This window comes from Eumetopias jubatus, unplaced genomic scaffold (assembly GCF_037043125.1).
Source record: "Eumetopias jubatus isolate StellerSeaLion01/CBP00866 unplaced genomic scaffold, mEumJub1_p1.0 scaffold_15, whole genome shotgun sequence".
Lineage (NCBI taxonomy): Eukaryota > Metazoa > Chordata > Mammalia > Carnivora > Otariidae > Eumetopias > Eumetopias jubatus.
The window spans coordinates 25754548-25775074 of NW_028274821.1; the positions used below are offsets into that span (position 1 = coordinate 25754548).

Consider the following 20527-nt stretch of genomic DNA (forward strand, 5'->3'; position numbering starts at 1 on the left):
TTAATAAGAGTCTCATTGCCCACTAAATTTAAGGAATCCCATAGGTTCTGGGAGGGACTGGTAGTGGGAAGATAGAAAAATATGAAGGAATAGCAGGTCTGTCCTTCAGGAGTTTATACTTCGGTCAGAGCCCTGAGCGGTGACTGGATACCAGCACCTGTGATACAGACAGAGAAGCAGTGGGATGTGAGAGCGGGACCTAGAGGGGCAGGTGCTCCACTCCTTCCTGCTGGGAGCTCCCGAGGGGCCTTGCTGGAGCTGGGGGCATTTTCCAGCTGTGTGGGATGGCTGGCATTTAGACGGACAGGAAACCAAGGGAAGGGCATCTTGGGTGTGTGCACAAGAGCCTGCAGACTGGAAAATGGTTTTGATGGGAAGGTAAGGTGTGTGTGTGGGGGGGGGGGGACCATCAGAGGCACGATTGGAGAAGTGGTTGTGCCAGGTCATGGGGTTTTGAAACACAGTGCCAGGCGTTAGATTTATCATGTAGGGAGGAGCCACTGAAGGGGGCGGGCTTGAGCCCCAGGACTCTGGCGGGGTTGGTCTGTCAGCTGCTCAGCTCAAAGGCCAGCCACGTCCCTCATTCTTCTCATCACTGTCACGTGCACCCGGTCCCCTGTGCTGTGAGCTCTGCCACCTGATAAACCCCAAACCCATCCACATCCCCCACCCCCACTGCCATGGCCGCAGGCTCACCCGAGAGTTGGCAAACTACGGCCCACGGGCCAAGTCCCGCTCACCCCCTGTTTTTCAGGCTAAGAAGAGTTTTTACCTTTTTAAGTGGTTTGGGAAAAAAAAATGAAAAGGAGAATGATATTTCATGACACGTGCAACTCTTATGAAATTCAAATGTCAGTGTCTGTAAAGAATAAAGTTTTATCGGAACGCGGTCATGCCTATTGACATATTGTCTGTGGCTACTTTTGCGCCACGGTGGTAGCTGGAGTAGCTGCGGCAAAGTCTGTGCGGCCTGAAGAGATGGAAGTGTTTAGTCACCTGGCCCTTCACAGAGGAAGTTTACCACAGTTGCTCGTTCCTGGATGACCTCTGCAGCCTCTACCTGTCCCTGTCTCCCACCCTGTGATCTCCCGGCCTTTCTCCATACAGCAGCCTGAGTGACCTTTGAAAAGCACAAATCAGATCATTTTTATTGTCATTCTCAGAGTCTTCCCAGTGCGAGTGTAAGAGAACTTTTATTACAAAAGCCCGGCTTCTCATGGTGACAAAAAGGCCCCGCACGTCTTGCCCTCATCTGCGTCTCTGCCTTCACCCCTCACCCTGCCCTCATGTGTGCCACCTGTCCTTCTTCATGTTCTCTCACGTGCTTCGGGCTTACTCTTGTCTCACAGCCTTTATGTTTGCTGTTCCCTCTACAAGGCATGCACTTCCCAATGGTCATCACATGGCTTTAGCCACCAGGCAGCCATGATCATGTTCCATTTTCTTCTGAGCAGTTATTCTTGTCTGTAATTCCCTTGCTTCTTTATTGTTTACTTGTGTAATGTCTTTTTTCCTTCCCTAGATTCTTTTTAGAGAGAGAGAGAGAGAGAGAGAGAGCACATGCACATGGGTGGTGGGAAGGGGCAGAGGGAGAGGGAGGGAGAGAATCTCAAGCAGGCTCCATGCTGAGCATGGAGCCCGATGTGGGGCTTGATCTCATGACCTGGAGATCATGACCTGAGCCAAAATTAAGAGTCGGGCCCTTAACCAACTGAGCCACCCAGACCCCCCTCCTTCTCTAGATTCTTTAGTGAATTTCCAAATCTAGGCAACCTGGTCAGTGTTTTTCAGAGCTGTATCCCTCATCCCTCAAATAGTGTCTGGCACCTAGGAGATAATAAAAATTGGAGGCTGATTAGAGTAATGGTGAGTACTCTAAAATGCGTTGCAGGACAGAGAGATTGGAAGCAGTGTGATTAGCTAGGGAGATGTGATTTATATTTAAACGAGGGCCCTGGCTGTGGGAATGGGAGGATCATAACAGATGTAGCTCAGCTGCAACTCAAAATACGCATATCCAGTACATGGAGACACACACACACATATTTCCATAGATGACAGGATGCATTGCATTGAAATAGCAGGGACAAATGCCGTGGTAAATCAGCTGCAGAATGTTTTCTGCTTCCTGCCTTGTGCAATCTTTTTGGTTTATTCTCATACCAAACCACTTAGTGTTTTTTGGTTTGAGAAAGTTGTGTATATAAGGAATCCAAGGAGTATGTGTTAAGCCCACAGGTGTATACATAGCCCAGTTACTAAAAATTACATGCCAACTTCACTTTTCTCTTTTGAGACCCAATGATAAATTTAAGTCCCTAAGTGGCACATCTCAGTGATATTTGGACTCTTTACAGCAGGGCCACTGGAAGGCAAGATCACTGAAAATACTCTTTGTTGAAAGTTGGTACATTACAATTCCACCTGAGGTCCCTGGAAATCTGCCTGATGGGTGCAAGGTGTAATGCTTTGTAGAATTTAAAGAAAATGTAAAACTTAAGTCTGGATCAGATATTTAATTCATGAACAGTTCCTAATCCCAGGGAGGATTGTTAGATTAGAAGAGTTTCAGAGTCAGGGAGCTGATAGAAGAGTTAAAGGTGTTATCAGAGCATTTGGAAGGCAGCCTCAAATGCTTTCCTTTCTGGTCCAATATGTGCTCCTCATGAACCTTGCTGGATTTTTTGAGTAGAGCAGGTCCTTGTTAATGCTGAGAGATATCCTCAGATTAAAAACAACTAACCAACCAATCAACCAACCAGCCACATAATTAACCAAACAACCAACCAGCCAACTAACCATCCAACCAACCAACTAACCAAACAAGCAAACAGCAAACTAACCTACCAAATAACCAAACAACCAAACAACTAACCAGCCAGCCAGCCGGCCAACTAAACCAACCAACCAAGCAAACAGATGAACAAATACATTCACCCCTGCTTGTCTCCCGCATAAAGACCACCCCCACCCAACACATGCACGGTACATGAAACTATATTTACCAAACAATTCATTTTTTTGGAAACAATTTTTCTCGTTGTCTTGGGATTCTTTGTTTGTTAAAGGATTCTTTGCATGTAGAGCTGCTTCAGTAGGTTTAAATATTTGCTAGCAGATCGTTAGCTGCTCCCCAGCAGTAGAACCCCTTCCCATTTTCCAGGTTGACTTAAACACTCTATAATGAAATAGAGAAGTCAGGGCAGGTATTATTATCTCCGTGTACAAATGAGGGAATGGAAGCTTGCAGAAGTGAAGCATCTGTTAACTCTCACAGCTCGTAAAAGCAAGGTGTCCTGGGAACATAAGAACCAAGTCTTCTGAATGCCAGTCAGGTACTTTCTGAAGTGGGTCAGAGGCTGTCTCTGGTCCTACAGAGAAGTTGTGGGGCTAGGGGCAAGTCTCTTAACATCTCTCCATCCCTGTTTCCTTATCTATGAAATAGGGATTGAACTTGTTTATTCAATTTTTCTCCTTCTATTAGTACAAGTCTGGAATTTAATAATAAGATTGAGAAACTGAAAGCTAAAATACTACGATCTCTTTTCCATGCAGATGTTAGTTAGAAATGAAGATGGAAACAAACAAACAAAAAGAACCCACCCCAAATCATTAGGTACGTTTGAGGGAAATGGCCTTAGTTACAAGTTGATCTATAATTAACCTTTTAGGAATCACAAGCACTCTGTTTGTATATAGGCCACAGAGACAGAGTTAAGTCTGCACTCAAACATTGGCAGAGGTGTTCTCTGGGAGAGCCACTCACAACTCATGACCACAGTGCCGGAGGAGAGGATTCTCACAGCTTGGCTCCATTCTGGCCAAGTGTGTGGCATGTGCCCTTTCCTGGGTTTCATGCCTTCTTTAATGCTGTCCTGTCCCCAGTGGATGCCAGAGAGGATGTCACAGGAGGATTAGCCATGCATTTTTATTATCCTGTCTTCCTTCTCAGCCATGTGTTTTGAAGGAGTAGTATAAAGGCTGAACCATGGATAAGTCACAGGTTTTGTACTTAGACTTCAGTTCAAATCCCAAGCTCGAAAGGTGTGATCTTGGGTTGCTTATTTAACTTTTTATAAATCTCAGTTTTACCATCCTCATAGCCAACATTAATTTATTATCTATTGTAGAAGACTCTGTTCCAAACCCATTATCTGCATTAACTCACTGAGGATTTAAATAATCTGCAAGGTAAAATGATTATATTCCCTGTTTCACACATGAGGCGTGTTGGATGCTGAGAGATTGAGTAATTCTGAGGTCAGGCACCCAGTAAGTGGTAAATCTAAACTTCAAACTCATGAGGAACTCACGTTCTTGTAATGAGAGGCTGTACTGCCTCTCATTCCGAGATGGGTACATCAGTCAGCGTAAACTATGCTGCAGTAACAAAAATCCCCAAACCTTAGCAGCTTAAAATGACAAAGGTTTACTTCCTGCTTCATTATTTGTGTTGACCGGCAGTTCGGTCAGCCTTGTCCTCATTCTAAGACTAGATTGATAGGCAGCCACTTTTGGAAAGTTAGCATTTATTAAGGCCCAGAGAAAGAAGTATGAGAGCAGGGTTCTCAGCCTTGGAACTATTGACATCGTTACTATGGATGAATAACTTCTTGTTGTGGGGGTTGTTAAGTGTTGTAGGATGTTTAGCAGCATCCCTGGCCTTGACCCATTAGATGCTAGTAGCACCCTCCTCCAGTTGTGACAACCCCAAATTGACAGCTGTCCCCTGGGTATAACATCATCCCTGGGTGTGAATAACTGCCTCAGTCTAAGATCTCAGGGTAGCAGTGAAATGCTCCATTGTCAGGGATACAAATCTCACCTCATTGACCAGAACTGGTCACATGCACCCATCTTACCACAAGGAAGCCAGGAAGTGAATCTTATAAAGAGAAATGCAGGAAGAAATAGAAATGTTTGGTAAACAGCATTAATGATTATCACAGATGGGAATAATAATGTATGTCTTAAGGATTATTATGCAGATTAAATGAAACAAAAAGAAGCTTAAGCATCTAAGAAAGTATGGACATCTAAAACAATTTAGAATAGGAGTCTGCAAACTATAGCCATCTGTTTTTGTAAATAAAGTTTTATAGGCACCCAGTCATGCCCATTTGCTTACATATTGTCTATGGCTGCTTTCACTCTACACCAGCAGAGTTGAGAGTTTGTGAAAGAGACTGTATGGCCCCCAAAGCCTAAAGTATGTACTGTCTAACCCTTTAGAGCAAAAGTTTGCTGCCTCCTGGCTTAGAGAGTCACACTTTTCTTGGGAGCGGGACCTTGGAGTGAGCAGCAGGAATGGAAGGAGATGCATTGTCCTGCTTCCATCTTTGTTTCTGAAATGTTAATATGTACTTCATTAGCATTACACTCTTAGGCCTCTGTGATCTCTCTCAGGGTTGTGGCAGGATTCACACGGGTCTGCATCTGCTCTCTCCACTTGTATAACCCACATGTTATAATTACATTTTAAGTTTAAAAAAACTTTGTGTTGACCTCTATCATACATACACATATGTGTACCTATCATAAGTCTACAACCCAGTGAGCTTTCACAAGTGAACTCACCCACAGGTACCCCTCCTGCTCCCTTCCCTGCCTACTCCCAGCTCCATGGGAATCTGATGTCTAAGATCAACATTAGCTAACTTAAAAGAAAAATCTTTTTATTATGGACAGCTTTCTAACATGCCCAATGGTAGAGAGCATAGCAAAATGAACCCTACTGTATCTTTCACCGGCTTCAGAAATAATCAGTATTTTATCATTCAAGTTTTGTATATTCTCTTTCCTCTCTCCAGGTAGGCAGGTAGGAGGATAGATAGATGGGAAGAGAGTAATGTATCTCTGTGTTTATACAGTATCAAGTGCATTGATATTTTTATAAGCTTCTAACTTTTGTGTTCTCATTTGTTAAGTAGGGATAATAATCGGACCTACAATACTTCACTGTAGAGTTGTTGAGTGATAAATGGGTTGACAGACACAAAGTTTCTAGCAGAGCAAGTAGTAAATATGGACTGTCATCCTCATTATCATCATCATCTGGAAGTAGGGAACTAAGGAGCAAGGTCATGACCACTCTCCCTTCTCTCCTCTAGGTCTATGCTGTGGTGGTAATTGCGTCTGTGGTGGGATTTTGTCTGCTGGTGATGCTGTTTCTGCTGAAGTTGGCGAGACACTCCAAGTTTGGCATGAAAGGTAAGAATGGTTCTGTTTATTTTACTTCTTAAGTGGAATCATTTTTGGCTTCTGACTAATGCTAATTACCACTAAAGAAAGAAGCGGCTAGATTTACGATGACTAGGTTTTAAGGCTGAAAAAATAGCAACAAGGATATGATACTACAAATCAAGGCAGAGCAAAATAACGTTGATTACTCAGCAGTGCCCACTTTCCAAGGAGGACGGTTGTCCCAGAAGACACGGAACTGGTTTCCTGAGTCTGAAGTAACTAATAACGATACAGGCAAAGCGTGCCTGGGTTTCCCTTCGGCTTCAGAAAGGCAGGCGAGCTGTGATGGCAGTAGGTTAGTTAGGGACACAAGTATTTTGTGCAGAAGGGTCCTTTCTGCTGTGCAGGTGACTTCCAGACCCTTCCATGGTAGCTTTTGTTGTTGCTACTGCTTTTACAGTAAGGTTCTCATCTTCTGAGATTTGAACTGTGTTGGGGAAGCGAAATCAGAACCCAGGCTGTACATTGAAGCTTTGTGAATGAGGGTGTGTGTGTGTGTGTGTGTGTGTGTGTGTGTGTGTGTGTGCGCGCGCACGTGCGTGCATGCGTTAATGGAAAGATTCCCAGTTCTCGATTAAAAATTGTAAAATTGTTGGCCATGCTGCCCAAGAATAGACCAGGGGTCTCCCTCAGAGGACGGAAAATTCATTGTAGGGGGAAAACTTATTTAAATGTTCTTGTTCTATAAATAGCCAAGATTTTCAGCGATTGAAAAGCATTTGCTCTGAAGTTTAAATGTTATGTATTGACTAAGATGCTATTGTTGAATTTTGTGTGGTCTCTTACAAATAGCCACCAGCTTGCGAAAGCTGCGAAGAAGGTTTAGTGGTGGCTTCGTTGTGTTGAAGACAACGTGGTGGGTTTTCTTGATCTGTCTGGTTCATTACAACCACTATTTACGCTGCCTACTCACTTGGAAGTGATGTTTATGGAGCGATAAGCTATCCAGCGTACACTGGGCTCTGGGGTGGAGTGGATCTATTTCTGACGTTTTCTCCTCTCCCTCTGTGGGTGCCCATGATCAAAATCCCTAAACCTGAAGTGAACAGGGAGGAGTAGTGGTAAATTAGGCCTTGAATAGCCCCCAAATCTGCTCCTGACTTTCTCTTGACCTGCCAATTCTTGACATTTCTTTTGGAGGAGGAAAGATCTCTCATTCTCCAATTATAAATAAGGCCTGGGGGAGGGACAGTGATTTTAATTAGTCCTACTACGATGCTGGTTTACAAACGTGACTTTGCATCAGCAACTCCTGGAAGGCTTGTGAAAACACAGATTTCTGGGCCACCCCAAGAGTTTCTGATTTAATAGGTCTGAGGTGGGCCTGATACTTGGCATTTCTAACAGTTTCCAAGGGATGCCAATACTACCATGGCCCAAGCATTCCTGGAGAATCACCGTTCTATGAGATCAACATGGGCTAGCACCTTCTGAGTGACAAGATGGGGGAGGGGCATTGCTTTGCAGACCTTTCTGGGCCTAGGTCTGGGCGAGGCTACTGTTCTCTGCATGTCAGCCACCCACCATGGCATTTTGTTTTCCTCATTCGGATCAAGTACTTTGTTTCCTTAGAGGCACTTGGAGTGGATGTCCCCAAGCAGGGATTTTACTGGAGAGAGCCAGATACTAGCATTATTACTTTCCCTTCTTGAGGGTTTAGTTTGAGACCTTTCATCTCATGGGCTCTTCAGAGAGAAAATCTGTCTAGGTTCTACCAGGAGCTTCACAAAAGCTTTGGGAACCCTAGCAGCGATATTTAGGAGCTGCCCCCACCCCAGCTTTGTGTTAGGAAAACAACCTCTGGAATGGTCTGTAAGTGTTCACATAGTCTGTGCGGTGCAGGGAGGGAGAGAATAAAAGGTAGACATTTGTTTCAGAGAAGATTGTATTTCCTATAGAGACTCCCACACGAAGACTGAAACAGATTTTTATTTGGATAATTTGGGATGATTACCGCCAAAGCACCTACATTTCCAGAGCATGTATAACCTAAGGGGATCCTTAATGAATTGTAAGGAAGATTTTGCTAAACCTTGTCCCAGAGCCAGTAAATGACTTCCTTCAGGCACTAGCTACTATATCCTATGCTTTCACTCCCTTATTTCCAAACATAAATAAAGTTGTTTTTGAAAAAATCGTCTTGGAGATTCACGGTCTTGTTTAGAATAACTTCTTTTTCTATTTTTGCTGCACATCTATCCATGCCATGGTTTAAACACATCGGGCTTGAGCTGAGGCTATTGTTTTTACTAGTCAGATGCTGAGTTGATGATTTTTTTGGGGGGGGGGAGTCTGGAAGATAAGATGAGGGCAATAATGAAACTACATAAAAAGTGGTATTTAAACATTAATAGAAGTTAATGTACTTTAAATGCTATTAGTGCTGGGATCACTGCTGAAAAAGATGTATGCCTTAAAAAGGGAAGAGTATGTAAAGATACTATCAGACCTCCTGAAATCGCCAGGAAACACGTGAGTGGTGATTTCTCAGTAACAACTGTGCAAAATGCGCGTAGCCTTGGCCGGGACCAACGGCTCTGTTCTGTGTGATGGGCAAATGAACTGTTCCAAATGTAATTCTTGCCTCAGAAGCACCTTTGGGAGATTCTACCTCCATTCCTAGTCCCTTGTCCGGGAGACGGATTGAGATTGCAGGTGGCAGTCAGCCCGCCCACCATGCACTTGCAGGTTTTTGCCCATCCCAGTGTCCAATGTCGACTGTGTCATCACAGTAGCTGTCTCGGGATCGTAACCATAGTTTAAGATTGTGGATTGGAAGGGTCTGGGGTCACCAGAAACCTCTTTAAATCACACTGCAGTTGAATGCAGGGCAACTCAAGCCCTGTGGATTGCCCCAAGGACCCAGACATGATTGATGGTATTGTTTTTGTGGGAAGGTGATCTCTAAATGCCAAACCTGAGCGTTAAATCTAGATTTTAGAATATCACCAGTGAGTGGTGGTGTGTTCTCTGGACGTGGGTTTATGTGACTGGAAGTTTCCTAGGGTTTATTTTCTGTTCTGTCAATTCCCTGCAACCAAAGGCTGAAGGGACCATCTCACACATGGAGCTTTGGCTGGGAGCTCTGTGAAGACAGGGTTTGCAGTGGTCTTGTTCATCATCCAAATTGGCACTCAATAAGTATTAATTGACTGAATGAATGATCACAGAGAGTTTCCAATTTCAGTCACTTTAGTTTGGTAATTGGAAAACAGTTGATATCTGGAGGACAGCTCATATGTGAATGGTGAAAGAGACTGAGAGCTTTTCTAAGTTTTTAAGGAGTCAGAGCCTCTCTCCACCCCCTTCACCCCTGCTTTCTTTGATTATTCCAGATAAGTAATGGCCCTAGACAGGAGGTCATTTTGCTAGGTTTCTGCTTAGGATTTATAGGTTTTCATACAATTTTCATACAATTATGGCTGTTTCAGTTTGGAGGGTTCACTTTGGCTTTCCATTTTATACAGGAGCATCATGGATTTCTGCTTCTCTGCCTTTGAATATATGGCCTTGGAATATGTGTCTTAGTCCAGCTTTGAAGCTGGCAGAAGTGCCTGATGGTGGGTTCTATCTTGGTGCTAACCTAGAATTTATTTTTCATTATTGCTTAATATAGTCTAAGCTTCTTGTTGCCAATGTTCAATGGACTACTGGCCTTTTGTCAATGAAGATGTCAGGAGGTAGAATTTACCCCAGTCTGTTTTTCCGTGCTCATTTTTATGTCTTTACACCACCCTATTGCTTTTTGGTTGAATATCTGGTTACCATAATCACGGAAGCCCTGAATAAAGGCCTTCTGTTAGTGCTTGGTCATCTGTATAGGGATTATTTATATGTGCGCTTAAGATAGATGCCTAAAATATATAACAAACTACCGACATTTATGTCTGTATCCATACCCCTATACATAAATGCATAATTTTATCCCTTTTCTCTTCAGGCTGCTTCTGATTGATTTTAATTTTAGTTTCTGCTGAAATAGGGCTTCAAGACTTTTCCAGAGCAGCTGTATTGCCAAAGGAACAGGCAACCAGGCCTCAGCACGCTCTTGCTTGTGTTGTAACCAAGTCTCGTGTTTAGTTCTCACATTACTTCCTGGCTCCCTTTCTTCACAGAAGATGGAGAAGTGTGCAGGACGGGGAAGTGGAAACATCGGGGGGCATGAGGGCTGCCGGGCCTTCCAAGAGCACTCCGCATTTGGGAGCCCCGCCTGATGGCGTGGTTGGTGTGCAGGCCTGGAAAAAATATAAGGGAGCCAGAAGGGTGGAGGGGGCTTGGCACTCGTCACCCTGATGGAGAATCCTTGTGACCATCAGCTTTGTTACGTGCACTTTCCGATGGAAGCCCACATAATATTTATTCCGAGTACCAGTGCATCCTTTGTCCATCTACAGTAAATATATCTAAGTGACCCTAAGACATCCCACAGGAGGAACTGGAATAGGAAGCCTGTTCTCTCATTCCGTGTTGATAGCCTGCAGATTTCATCTGCGGCCTCCTGTCCTTGCACGTAAACCACTGATCTGCACTCATTCCTACAAATTGAGCTGTAGAAATTTCTAATTCATAATTGACCAGAGAACTGCACTCCCTGAGAATGCAGAGCCAGGTTTTCTCAACTCTATATTCAAGGTCAACAGTTTGTTTTTCCTCTTATAAATGATCTCCTAAATGTCTTTCAACAGGAACCGAAAATTTGGCTATTTAAAAATAGTCATAAACATATACTGGGACCGAAGCTAGAGAAGTTGAAGGTTAAAGCCTTTTCTACGAACTGAAAATAATTCTGGAAAGTTGAGGAGGTTGAGTTGAACAGATATTTGGATCAACTTTTAAAAGAGGGAAAAATGTGTTCAAAAGCCAGAAACACAGTTGTAGAAACATCTGTAAGGACAAACTGTTTTCCATATGCACCCCCACTGTTTTTTTTTTTTTTAAAGACAAATAACTTAAAAAAATTATAACAGGAACACACGAATGCATTCTTACTTTTCACAGTTTCAAGCGGTTTGGAAATATACGGAGCTAAAAGGAGGATTGCACTTGCTCTTCCTTTCTTGCTACCCTTTCCACTGCTAGGGAGAACCTTCTTTAACTATCTAGAATGCATATATTATGCAAATAATAAAATCCACATGTAGATAATCAAACAGACTCATTTTTGGTCCCATAAAGAAATTGTAATCCCAAACTCAAGCTGCATCTGCTGTAAGGGTGACAGTTTGCCTTGTGGATCTTTCGGCATCAGTACCTGGATATCTCCTGGATTTGAACTAACCAGTGTTTCAGAGTAGGCTGCTCTCAGGCTCCTTGGGTCTGAAACCTGCCTCTGCCCGTGACAAGCCGTGTAACTTTGAGCAGCTTTCCCATCCTCCCTTGCCTCAGTATTTCCATCTGGAATGGGACAATCATTGTACCCACCTCGTCGGGTTGTTAGGAAACACGCTGAGTTTATGTATAGGAAGGGCGCAGGAAAGTTCCTGGCATTTAGTAATTATGATAATTATTACTGACAAATTGTGATTTGTTTTCTCCTTTTAGTGTTTATGTTGTTATGGTTTAAAGTTCTGTTTTAATGTGTATGCTTTTACCAAGTTTTCAGAAAAGTGTTTCAAATAATGCCTTACATATAGAGATAGATACTTGGAATAGATTGCTAAGAGAAAAGGGTGTGTGTATTTTATATTTTGAGAGATTATTTTGAGTAAATGCTTATCAATTTATATTCTCACTAGTAGTATATGAGAGCATCCTTTGTTGATACTTTCATCCATATCAGCTATTATCAATCTTTTCTATTTTTGCCAATTCAGTTAAAGTGATATTCTGACTAATAATGAGGTGAAATGCGGTACTTGAGTGGCTCAGTTGGTTGAGCATCCGACTCTTGATTTCCGCTCAAGTCATGGTATTGGGGTCCTGGCATTGAGCCCCACTGAGCATGGAGCCTGCTTGGGATTCTTTCCCTCCCCATACCCGCCACGTGCTCATGCATACGCTCTCTCTCTCTCTCAAATTAATAAGTAAATCTTTAAAAAATGATAATAAGGTGAAACATCTTTATCAGGTGACCAATAAGAAGAAATGTTCATTTTACCTGTTGATTTACAGACGTACCTTATAAATCATGTACACTCATTTTTTATTGGTTATATATATAGTTCTGATGTTTTTCTAGTCTTTACCTTTTTATAAATAATGTCTTTGGGCAAACAACAGATTTACCTTCTTATAGAAGTGAGTCTGCCCCTCTTTTTTATCCAAGTTTTACATCTGGCTTAGGAAGCCTTCCCCTCCCTATGGTTGTAAACATAGTTCTTAATATTTCTTTCGCTAGTTTTACTCTGTGTGTATTAACTTAGCTCTTTAATCTTTCTGAAATTTTTTTTTTTCAACTTGGTATCAAGTACTCTGTTTTTTTCTTTTTTTCCCCAGAGGTATATAAAGTAAAGATTTTTGAACAAATTTTAGTGTGACATTTTCAGAGAGACCAAGAATATTATTTTAACTTTCTGGAATCAGAAAGCCCCTAATAAAACAGAAAAGAATCTTTGAAGAACTTAGCATTTAACTCTTGAAAAGTAAGTAATGAGCTTTGTTCATTCTCATATAATATATGGGAGTGTAAGCCTCACCAAATAGTAACAGAGAATGGAGGTTTTCACAGGAACCTTTTTTTTTTGCTGCCCTTCCCCTAGCTTCTGATTGAGCTCAGAGTATATCGTCACACTCTCTTAGTAGAGGAAAAAATTGTTGGTTTTAATAAAATTTTCAGGTATTTCAGAAAAGACATTCTGTTGAAAGAGTTATGGGTAATTTAACAAATTGGAAATTTATCAGAAAAAAAAAAAGAATTAACCCAAGCGTTCCTTTTCTGTCATTTGGAGAATGTTATTACAAAACTTTTCCCCATATATGTCTGCAAGGCAAGGATCTGCTCTCCGATCCCTGTCACTTCTCTCTGGGACGATATTTGGGTTATGTCTCTGTAAGGGCAGAACATGCTTATTCTTTGCAGCAGATTGAACATGGATGTAGAACTTTCAGGAACTGGCTCCATCAGGCAGCAGGAAGTAGCAGCTTTTCTCCCCCTTAGCCTCACAAGTGCCCTGACCTTGAACTTCGTAAACTACCTGCTTCACCTGGGTGTACCACCAGCTCCGTGTGCTTCACGGGAGGGCCCAGCTATGTCTGGAATGGAAAAAGTGCGCATGATATTGTTTAGGGGCATTCTGCACTACTAGTGTTTCACGAAAAGACAAAGGAGCCCTTAAGAAATTAGGTTTGGAACTTCAAAGTCAAGAAAAATTGTTCCCCATTCTTTGGTTCTCCAGAAACCCTATGGTGAACTCACTTTAACCTCCCCTTTTTTTTTTTTTAAGATTTATTTATTCATTTGTGAGGTGGGGGGGGAGGAGAGAGAAGGGACCTCCAGCAGACTCCCCACTGAGCGCAGAGCCCAATGTGGGGCTCGATCTCACGACCCTGAGGTCATGACCGGAGCCAAAACCAAGAGGCGGAGGCTTAACTGTGCCCCCCAGGTGCCCCCCCCCTACACACAGATCATGGCATACTTTCCAAAAGACCTCCCAAGTCAGGACATCTGGGGTGTTCTTCTTCTTCCCTTTTGCTCCATTCCCATTTCTCTCTTTTTTTTAACCTTTCATTTTTTTCCTGCCTTTCATTTTGTCCTTCCACGTCTCCTTGCTCCCTAATTTTACATTCTTCCTCTCTTTTGGTTTTCTTCCCCCTCATTCCTAGCATCTGATTTTGGTGGACATGCTTTTCAGAATTTACGAAGAGGACAGATAATAGCTTGGCTTAAATTCTAACATATGCTTCAATTTTATCTTCCTTTATTTTGGGCAAAGAGACTGAATGACTCTGGGAATAAATTTAGCTCCAAATCAGCAGAATTGTCCTGTGGCACATTGGAAGACAGTCTGTTTGAATACCGCACATCCTTCATGTTTGTAAGTTCTTAAATCTTCAGTCTTCAAACCTAGAAGCGTAGAGGAATATAATATTAGAGACTCATGAATCAGACTTGCTGGGGTTCACATCCCAGGTCTGCCACCTGCTCACCATAATTTTGGGGGAAATTTTTATACTTTCTAAATTTTAGGTTCCTCTTCAGTAAAATGAGGAAAAAATGCCCATCTCTCAGGCGACTATAAGAATTAAATTAGTGCTTAATTTAGTGGCCAGCTTATTGAACTAATTCCAGAAGAGGCCGTTATTTTTCAGATTTATGTTATAGTAATACATCATTAAGGAAAAGAGCATGGGGAGAGTCCTGTCTGAATTGATACTGAGTCTGAATTACAGAAAAAAAATGTGTCATATGTGGACAGTGTATATGAGTGTTTTCAGGCTTATTAGTTGAGTTTATAGAAAAAAATTGTAATTATAACGTGCCTCTACTTTATGGACATGTATTATGAATGCAAAGCTGCTGAAACATGTTTTTGTTAAGCCCTTCATTCTTTAAAGGTATGAATTACTGCAAGTTCTTAATTTTATTGTCCATTGGATGATTCACCTGTTTAAAGAAATCTCTTTTATCGATGGATGGATTGGGTAAGGAGGTTTTACTAGTTTCTTGGGGGGGGGGGCATTTACTGTAAGGAAGGGATAGGAAGGGCAGGTAGGTGTGGAATTCGGTAGAGACCCAGTAACCATTAGCTTAAACTTAGAAACATGAGCTCATGGAGCCTCCTGTTCAAAGGTGCTTCCCTTTTGCACGGAGGAGATTGAGACTGTGAAAGTGGTCTCTTTTAACAAAAGGAGGCTTTAATTTTTTTTTTAAGATTTTATTTTTAAGCAATCTCTACACCCAACGTGGGGCTCAAACACACAACCCTGAGATCAAGAATCGTATGCTCTTCTGACTGAGCCAGCCAGGCGCCCCAAATATAGGCTTTTGTTTTTGATGTATTCGCAGCCTGCTAGAGATGAAAAGAGGGATTTGGGAGAAAATAAATTCTTCCTTATACTGTCGATTGTCATCCATGTTGTTATATCCATAGACCAAGATACTGCATTTCCTGTGAGAGAAGCCAAGGCTTGAGCAGGCAGATGGCGGTGGGAGGTCTTCATTTTCATCAAGGCATCAGCAGAAGTAGAAGTCACTGGCTTCTTCTGTGATCATCTGGGAGCGTTAGTGGTCTGAGGACAGAGAGAATGAGAGGGAGGGAGTGGGGGAGAGAGAGAGACATTTTCATTCTAACTTAAGTCTTTAATACTAAGAGATTGATATACTGAATTGAAGGCAGAGGAGTCATCTCCACCCCAGGTAGTGAGAGTGGAAGGCAGGAAAGGGGCGAGAGTTGAGGAGTGGGAGGGGAGTGGGAGGGGAGGACATTGGGAATGAGGTGGTGTTTCTGTTTACAGTCATGGTTGTCCTCTTTAGTAGTCCCGCCAAGACCCAAGGAGAGTCAACCACCCAACTGAGCCTTTCCCACACTGACTTCCTGGATCATCTGTAAGAGGAAATTGTGTGAGGACCAGAAATAACAGTACAGGACTGCAGGGCATCTGAGGGTCCTCTCCAGCTTCAGTATCTACCGTCCTGTTACAAAACCATTCAGAACAGTCACACACTCACTAGACGAGTCTGCCGTGTGCTTCTGGTGAAATCCTTTATTATTTGAGTGTGCATAATGAGGTAGTCTTTTTTTATTCTCCGTGGTGGAACCACATTCTCCTTATGATTAACATAGGAAACATCATGTCTGTGTGGCAATTTTGGACAATCATAGAACATTCGATGTTTATTCCATCAGGTCAGGGTCTCTCAAACTGGTCTCTCAGCTCCATTTCCTCAGGTTGCTTATTTCAGTTCCTGGACGGTGGTGCAGCGTGTGGGGTTGTGTGGGATTAAATCCTCAGGGGTCATGACATGCCACTGTGTGGAGGGGTCATATTTGTGGCCACAGGTGGTCATTTCTCCTTCATGTTGGTGGCTGCTTTGTTGCTCACCTTCCCACTTGTCCTCAGCCACCAAATTCGGGCAAGTCACAGATGTACTGTCTTGTGTTCCCAACCAGGTTCTGTCAGCTTCACACACATCTCTGCAGGGGCATCCTTGGGGCTTTGGGACTGAGAAATTCTATGCAAGTGGCCCCTGCTCTCTCTACCTAGACACTCTATGGTTTCCCTCATTTATTACTCGTGCCATTACAGGCTTGGGATTGCTCTGGCTTCTGGGCCATCTTTTTTTAAGGTCCTCCCAGAAAGATGGACTCTGGCTTCTTCATTTTTTCGATCTCCAACCCTGACTAGAGGTTCTATGGTTCCGCCAACCCCCATACTTTACGAGGGGACAGGTTACTGGTCTCCTCTCACTTGCAGCTGACTTGCTGGCCTCCCCTCTGGCCCTCTGCTTTCCCATGGGGACAGAAAGAGTATGAAAAGTGTTCTTTCCTGATTCATCTCCTTCCAAATCATTTCTGTCACGTGTGTGGATCTTGTTTTTCTCTCCAACTTTTTATGATGAAATTTTCAACAAGAAGAAAATTTGAAAGAATATTACGGTGAACATCTGTACACTCAACACCAAGATTCATCCTCTGTTTAACATTTTGCTGTTTGAAAATAAGTTGCCCATATCGTGTCACTTCACACCTAAATGTCCCAGCATGTTTCTCCTACAACTAAGGACACGGTATCTCCTAAAAGCACAACCCGATACCAATATCATTGCACCTAAGAAAGTTAAAACAGCTCTGTAAAAACAGATAACACCTGGTGCATCTTCAGATTCCCCCAGTTATTCAACAGTGCCTTTTACAGCTTACATTTCATTCTTTTTTTTTTTAATTTAAATTCAATTAGGCAACATATAGTACATCTTTAGTTTCTGTTGTAGTGTTCAGTGATTGATCCATTGTGTATAATACCCACTGCTCATAAGCTTCTGTTTCAAACTGAGATCAACTCAGAGTTCATGCATTGCATGTGGTGAGTGTGCTTCTTTCGTCTGTTTCAGTCTAGAATGCTACCTTCATTTTCTTCCCTCTTGACATTGACTTTTTGAAGGGACCAGCCAGTTGTCCTGTAGGATGTCCTTCATTCTAGCAGTATAAGTGACTTTTTTTTTGCAGTATCCTTTTTTATATTTTAAGATTTTATTTATTTATTTGAGAGAGAGAGAGTGAGAGAGCACAAACAGGGGGAGCGGCAGAGGGAGAGGGAGAAGCAGGCTCCCTGCTGAGCAGGGAGCCTGACGCGGGGCTCAATCCCAGGACCTCGGGATCATGACCTGAGCCAAAGGCAGATGCTTAACCGACTAAGCCATCCAGATGCCGTTTTTTGTGGGATTCTTTAACTTGTCATTTATCCCCTGTATTTCCTTGAATTGGAACTTATTTCAAAAGGCTTGATTAGGTGTAAGTGAAATGTTTTGGGGAAGAAGGCCATCACAGATGCTGAACACTTTACATTATATCTCATTTAGAAGCACACAATGTCAGGTCATTACACTACTAGTGTAAGTTGGATTGCTTTTTAAGGAAGGTGACCCCCAGATCTTTTCTTTATAAATTTAAGTTTCCCTTGGCAATTGGTAAGTAATTTGTGGAGTGATAGTTTGGCATCTAGCAAATAGCCTCTTCCCCTAAAATTTGAACCTAATGGGCTTGGTATCTAGCTCTGATCCTTTCCTGAAATAGTTATTTAATTTCTAAGGGTTGCAGAATGGTGTTTTTTATTTTTTTAATTTTTTAATTTTTATTTTTTTTTTTAGAACGGTGTTTTTTAAAATTTAATCATTCTATACATACCGGCTTCCATTGGGGGAAAAAATGAGCATTCTGGCCTCGACCAAAGGTTTCAACTTTTTAATTTTAGTTCTGCCTGGATAACTCTTGCTTGAGGCATTGGATGTTTGATATCCAGCTGCCTACACTGGGAAGGGTCATGGGGTTATAGAAAAGATTCATAGTCCCAGTATAACTATTTCAAAATTATTTTATTTTATAAAATATATTTATTTTCTGTTTCTCAAAGTCACAGAGCAAAGATATTGTGTGAATTCTATTTTTCTTTATCACAATGATTAAATATTAACTAGGTATTAATAACAATTGCTTTAGGATTCCCTCTTGCATCTGTGTGGTGGTTGGAAGAAATAAAAACAGAGAGCTGGCAGCAGGCTTAGGAATCATCCAAAGCCTTGATTACAGAGGTGAGGACTTTGGGCCCAGGGAGCTTAAGGCACTTGCCTAAGGGTAGATACATAGCTGGCTTGTGGCAGACTGAGAGCTGTAAGCCAGGCCTGTGACTCCAGCTTTGATGTTTTATGCTATGAAACTAGGAAACATTATGAAGAGTAAGTAACACTTGTTTGCATGCCAAGGTCACTGCTTTCACACTGGTGTGTATCCCCATTGGATGAGCCTAGCATGTATTGTCACTGGTATCTGTTGCCAATGGATGATACTGTGTTTCTCAAAGCTGGGGACATATATCATCAGTGATAATGAGATGGTTTTAGCAGATACTCAAGGGTAAACATCTGTCATTCTGATAGTTCTGTATTTATTTTACTCTTTATTAGAGAAAATATCCCTAGCACATCATACCCTTGATTCCATGATATTATTTTTAAGATAAGGCTTAAACTAAAAACATGAAATAAAGAAAAAATATTAGGTAAATAATTTAAATGTAAATTTAAAGAGTATTTGAATAGGACTATCCTAAGGCTCTGGGAATTTAATACTAAACAGAACAAAAATTTCTGCCTCATGGAGCTTAAACTCTACTGGTGGGAAGATAAAGAAAACAGGAAGAAATGTAGATGTCATCTACAAGTGATGACAAATGCCTAAAGGACACGAAGTAAGAGGAGGATAATGACAGGTTCGTTGTTCATAAATAGTTAAGACAGGCCTGTCTACTAAGAGTCAAGGGCAGTGAGGGAGTGAACATGCCGATATCTGAGGGAACAGCATTCCAGGCAGAGGGAACAGCCAATGCGAGGGCCAGGGAGCCTGGGGTGAGCTCTGCATGTTGAAGGAGCAGCAGAGACCGGTGTGGCTGGAACACAGTGAGCGTGGGGAGAGCGGTGGGAGAGACCAGAAGGGTGGTAGAAATGCAGCTCACATAGGGACTTACCAGCCTTTGTCTGATGAGGGGTCATGGTGCAGAAGGTCCTTGGTTAAGGCATACGTGTACAGTTGCATGTAAAGAACTCCAGTGGGGGCAACGGTGATGTATTCATATAATGCATTAGTTTCTGGCAACAAAAGATGACTTGGGGGAAGGTGTTGCTGGGGGATAGGGGAGAGACGTTCATGATACAAGGGTATGCAGAAAATTTCACTGCAAGTTCATGAACGGCTTCAGGAGTATGATAACCCCCACCCGTGCCCCTTTCTCAACATTCATACACAAATGAGCGTACACACACACACACACACACACACACACACACACCGAAATGAGGGTTTGTAAAAAGTTTGTTGGTTGTCTGCATTCCCCCAGCATTATGCTGTCATGGAAAACTGTGGTGGTTGGTAATCACATGACTGTGGCCGCTTGTGACCATAGCGGGTAGGACCCAGGCTTTGAGCTGTGTCTTGAGTTTTCCTTCTGATCCTTCTAGCTTCACTCTGATTTCTCATATGCGCAGCCCAGTTCCCTCCAAGAACAGGGGTATTATAATTACTTTCATGGCTGATACACTTTGAATAAAATTCCCTCTTTTTGAAATCTTGGTTGCTATTGGGAGAAGAACACCACTGTCTGAAAACTAAAATGATGCATTTTCAGAGCAAGCAGAGAATTTATGGGAATTCCTCTGTTTTCCTTCATCACGGTGATTAAGCATTAGGGAGAACCCATGTTCTCTGCATGTGTGCCTTTCAGCTTGAGAGGCAAGGCTAGAACTTAAGGTCAGGCTGAAAGTTTCAAAGTTGTGCATTTCCAGAGCAGAAGAGAGCACTTGATTTTCCTGCTTAGTGTCCTCCCAACAAATGACTAATAGCACTTTACCGTCTGGTGGACTGGATCAGTCTTCTTTCTTGAATCACCATGGGATGTTGGGTTCTATGGGCAAAATATCCAGATCCCCTTAAATGCATTTTTCTCTCTTGATGCTTCACAACTCATTCCTTATTTAGGAAGTATCTGATTGACTACCACCTTTGGGGAGCTCTGTCCACTTGGCCCTCTTCTCTGGCCCTGGGTGATATGGAGCAGAATTTTTTGCATCAGACCCTGTAAGACCTTGGGAAGTCCTCTTTATTGTCAGGTAGATCTTCCTCTTTATGAACTGCCC

At 42.4% G+C, this 20527-nt stretch overlaps 1 protein-coding gene across 5 annotated transcripts in view; it reads left to right on the forward strand.

Moving 5' to 3' along the window:
• NTRK2 (neurotrophic receptor tyrosine kinase 2) overlaps positions 1–20527 on the forward strand; it is a 323649-nt gene that overhangs the window by 71147 nt on the left and 231975 nt on the right. For all 5 annotated transcript variants that reach the window (XM_028122271.2, XM_028122272.2, XM_088019223.1 and 2 more), the window contains one exon: positions 6111–6210. In XM_028122271.2, coding sequence (XP_027978072.1) covers positions 6111–6210 — 100 coding nt within the window. The remainder of the gene's footprint in view (positions 1–6110; positions 6211–20527) is intronic.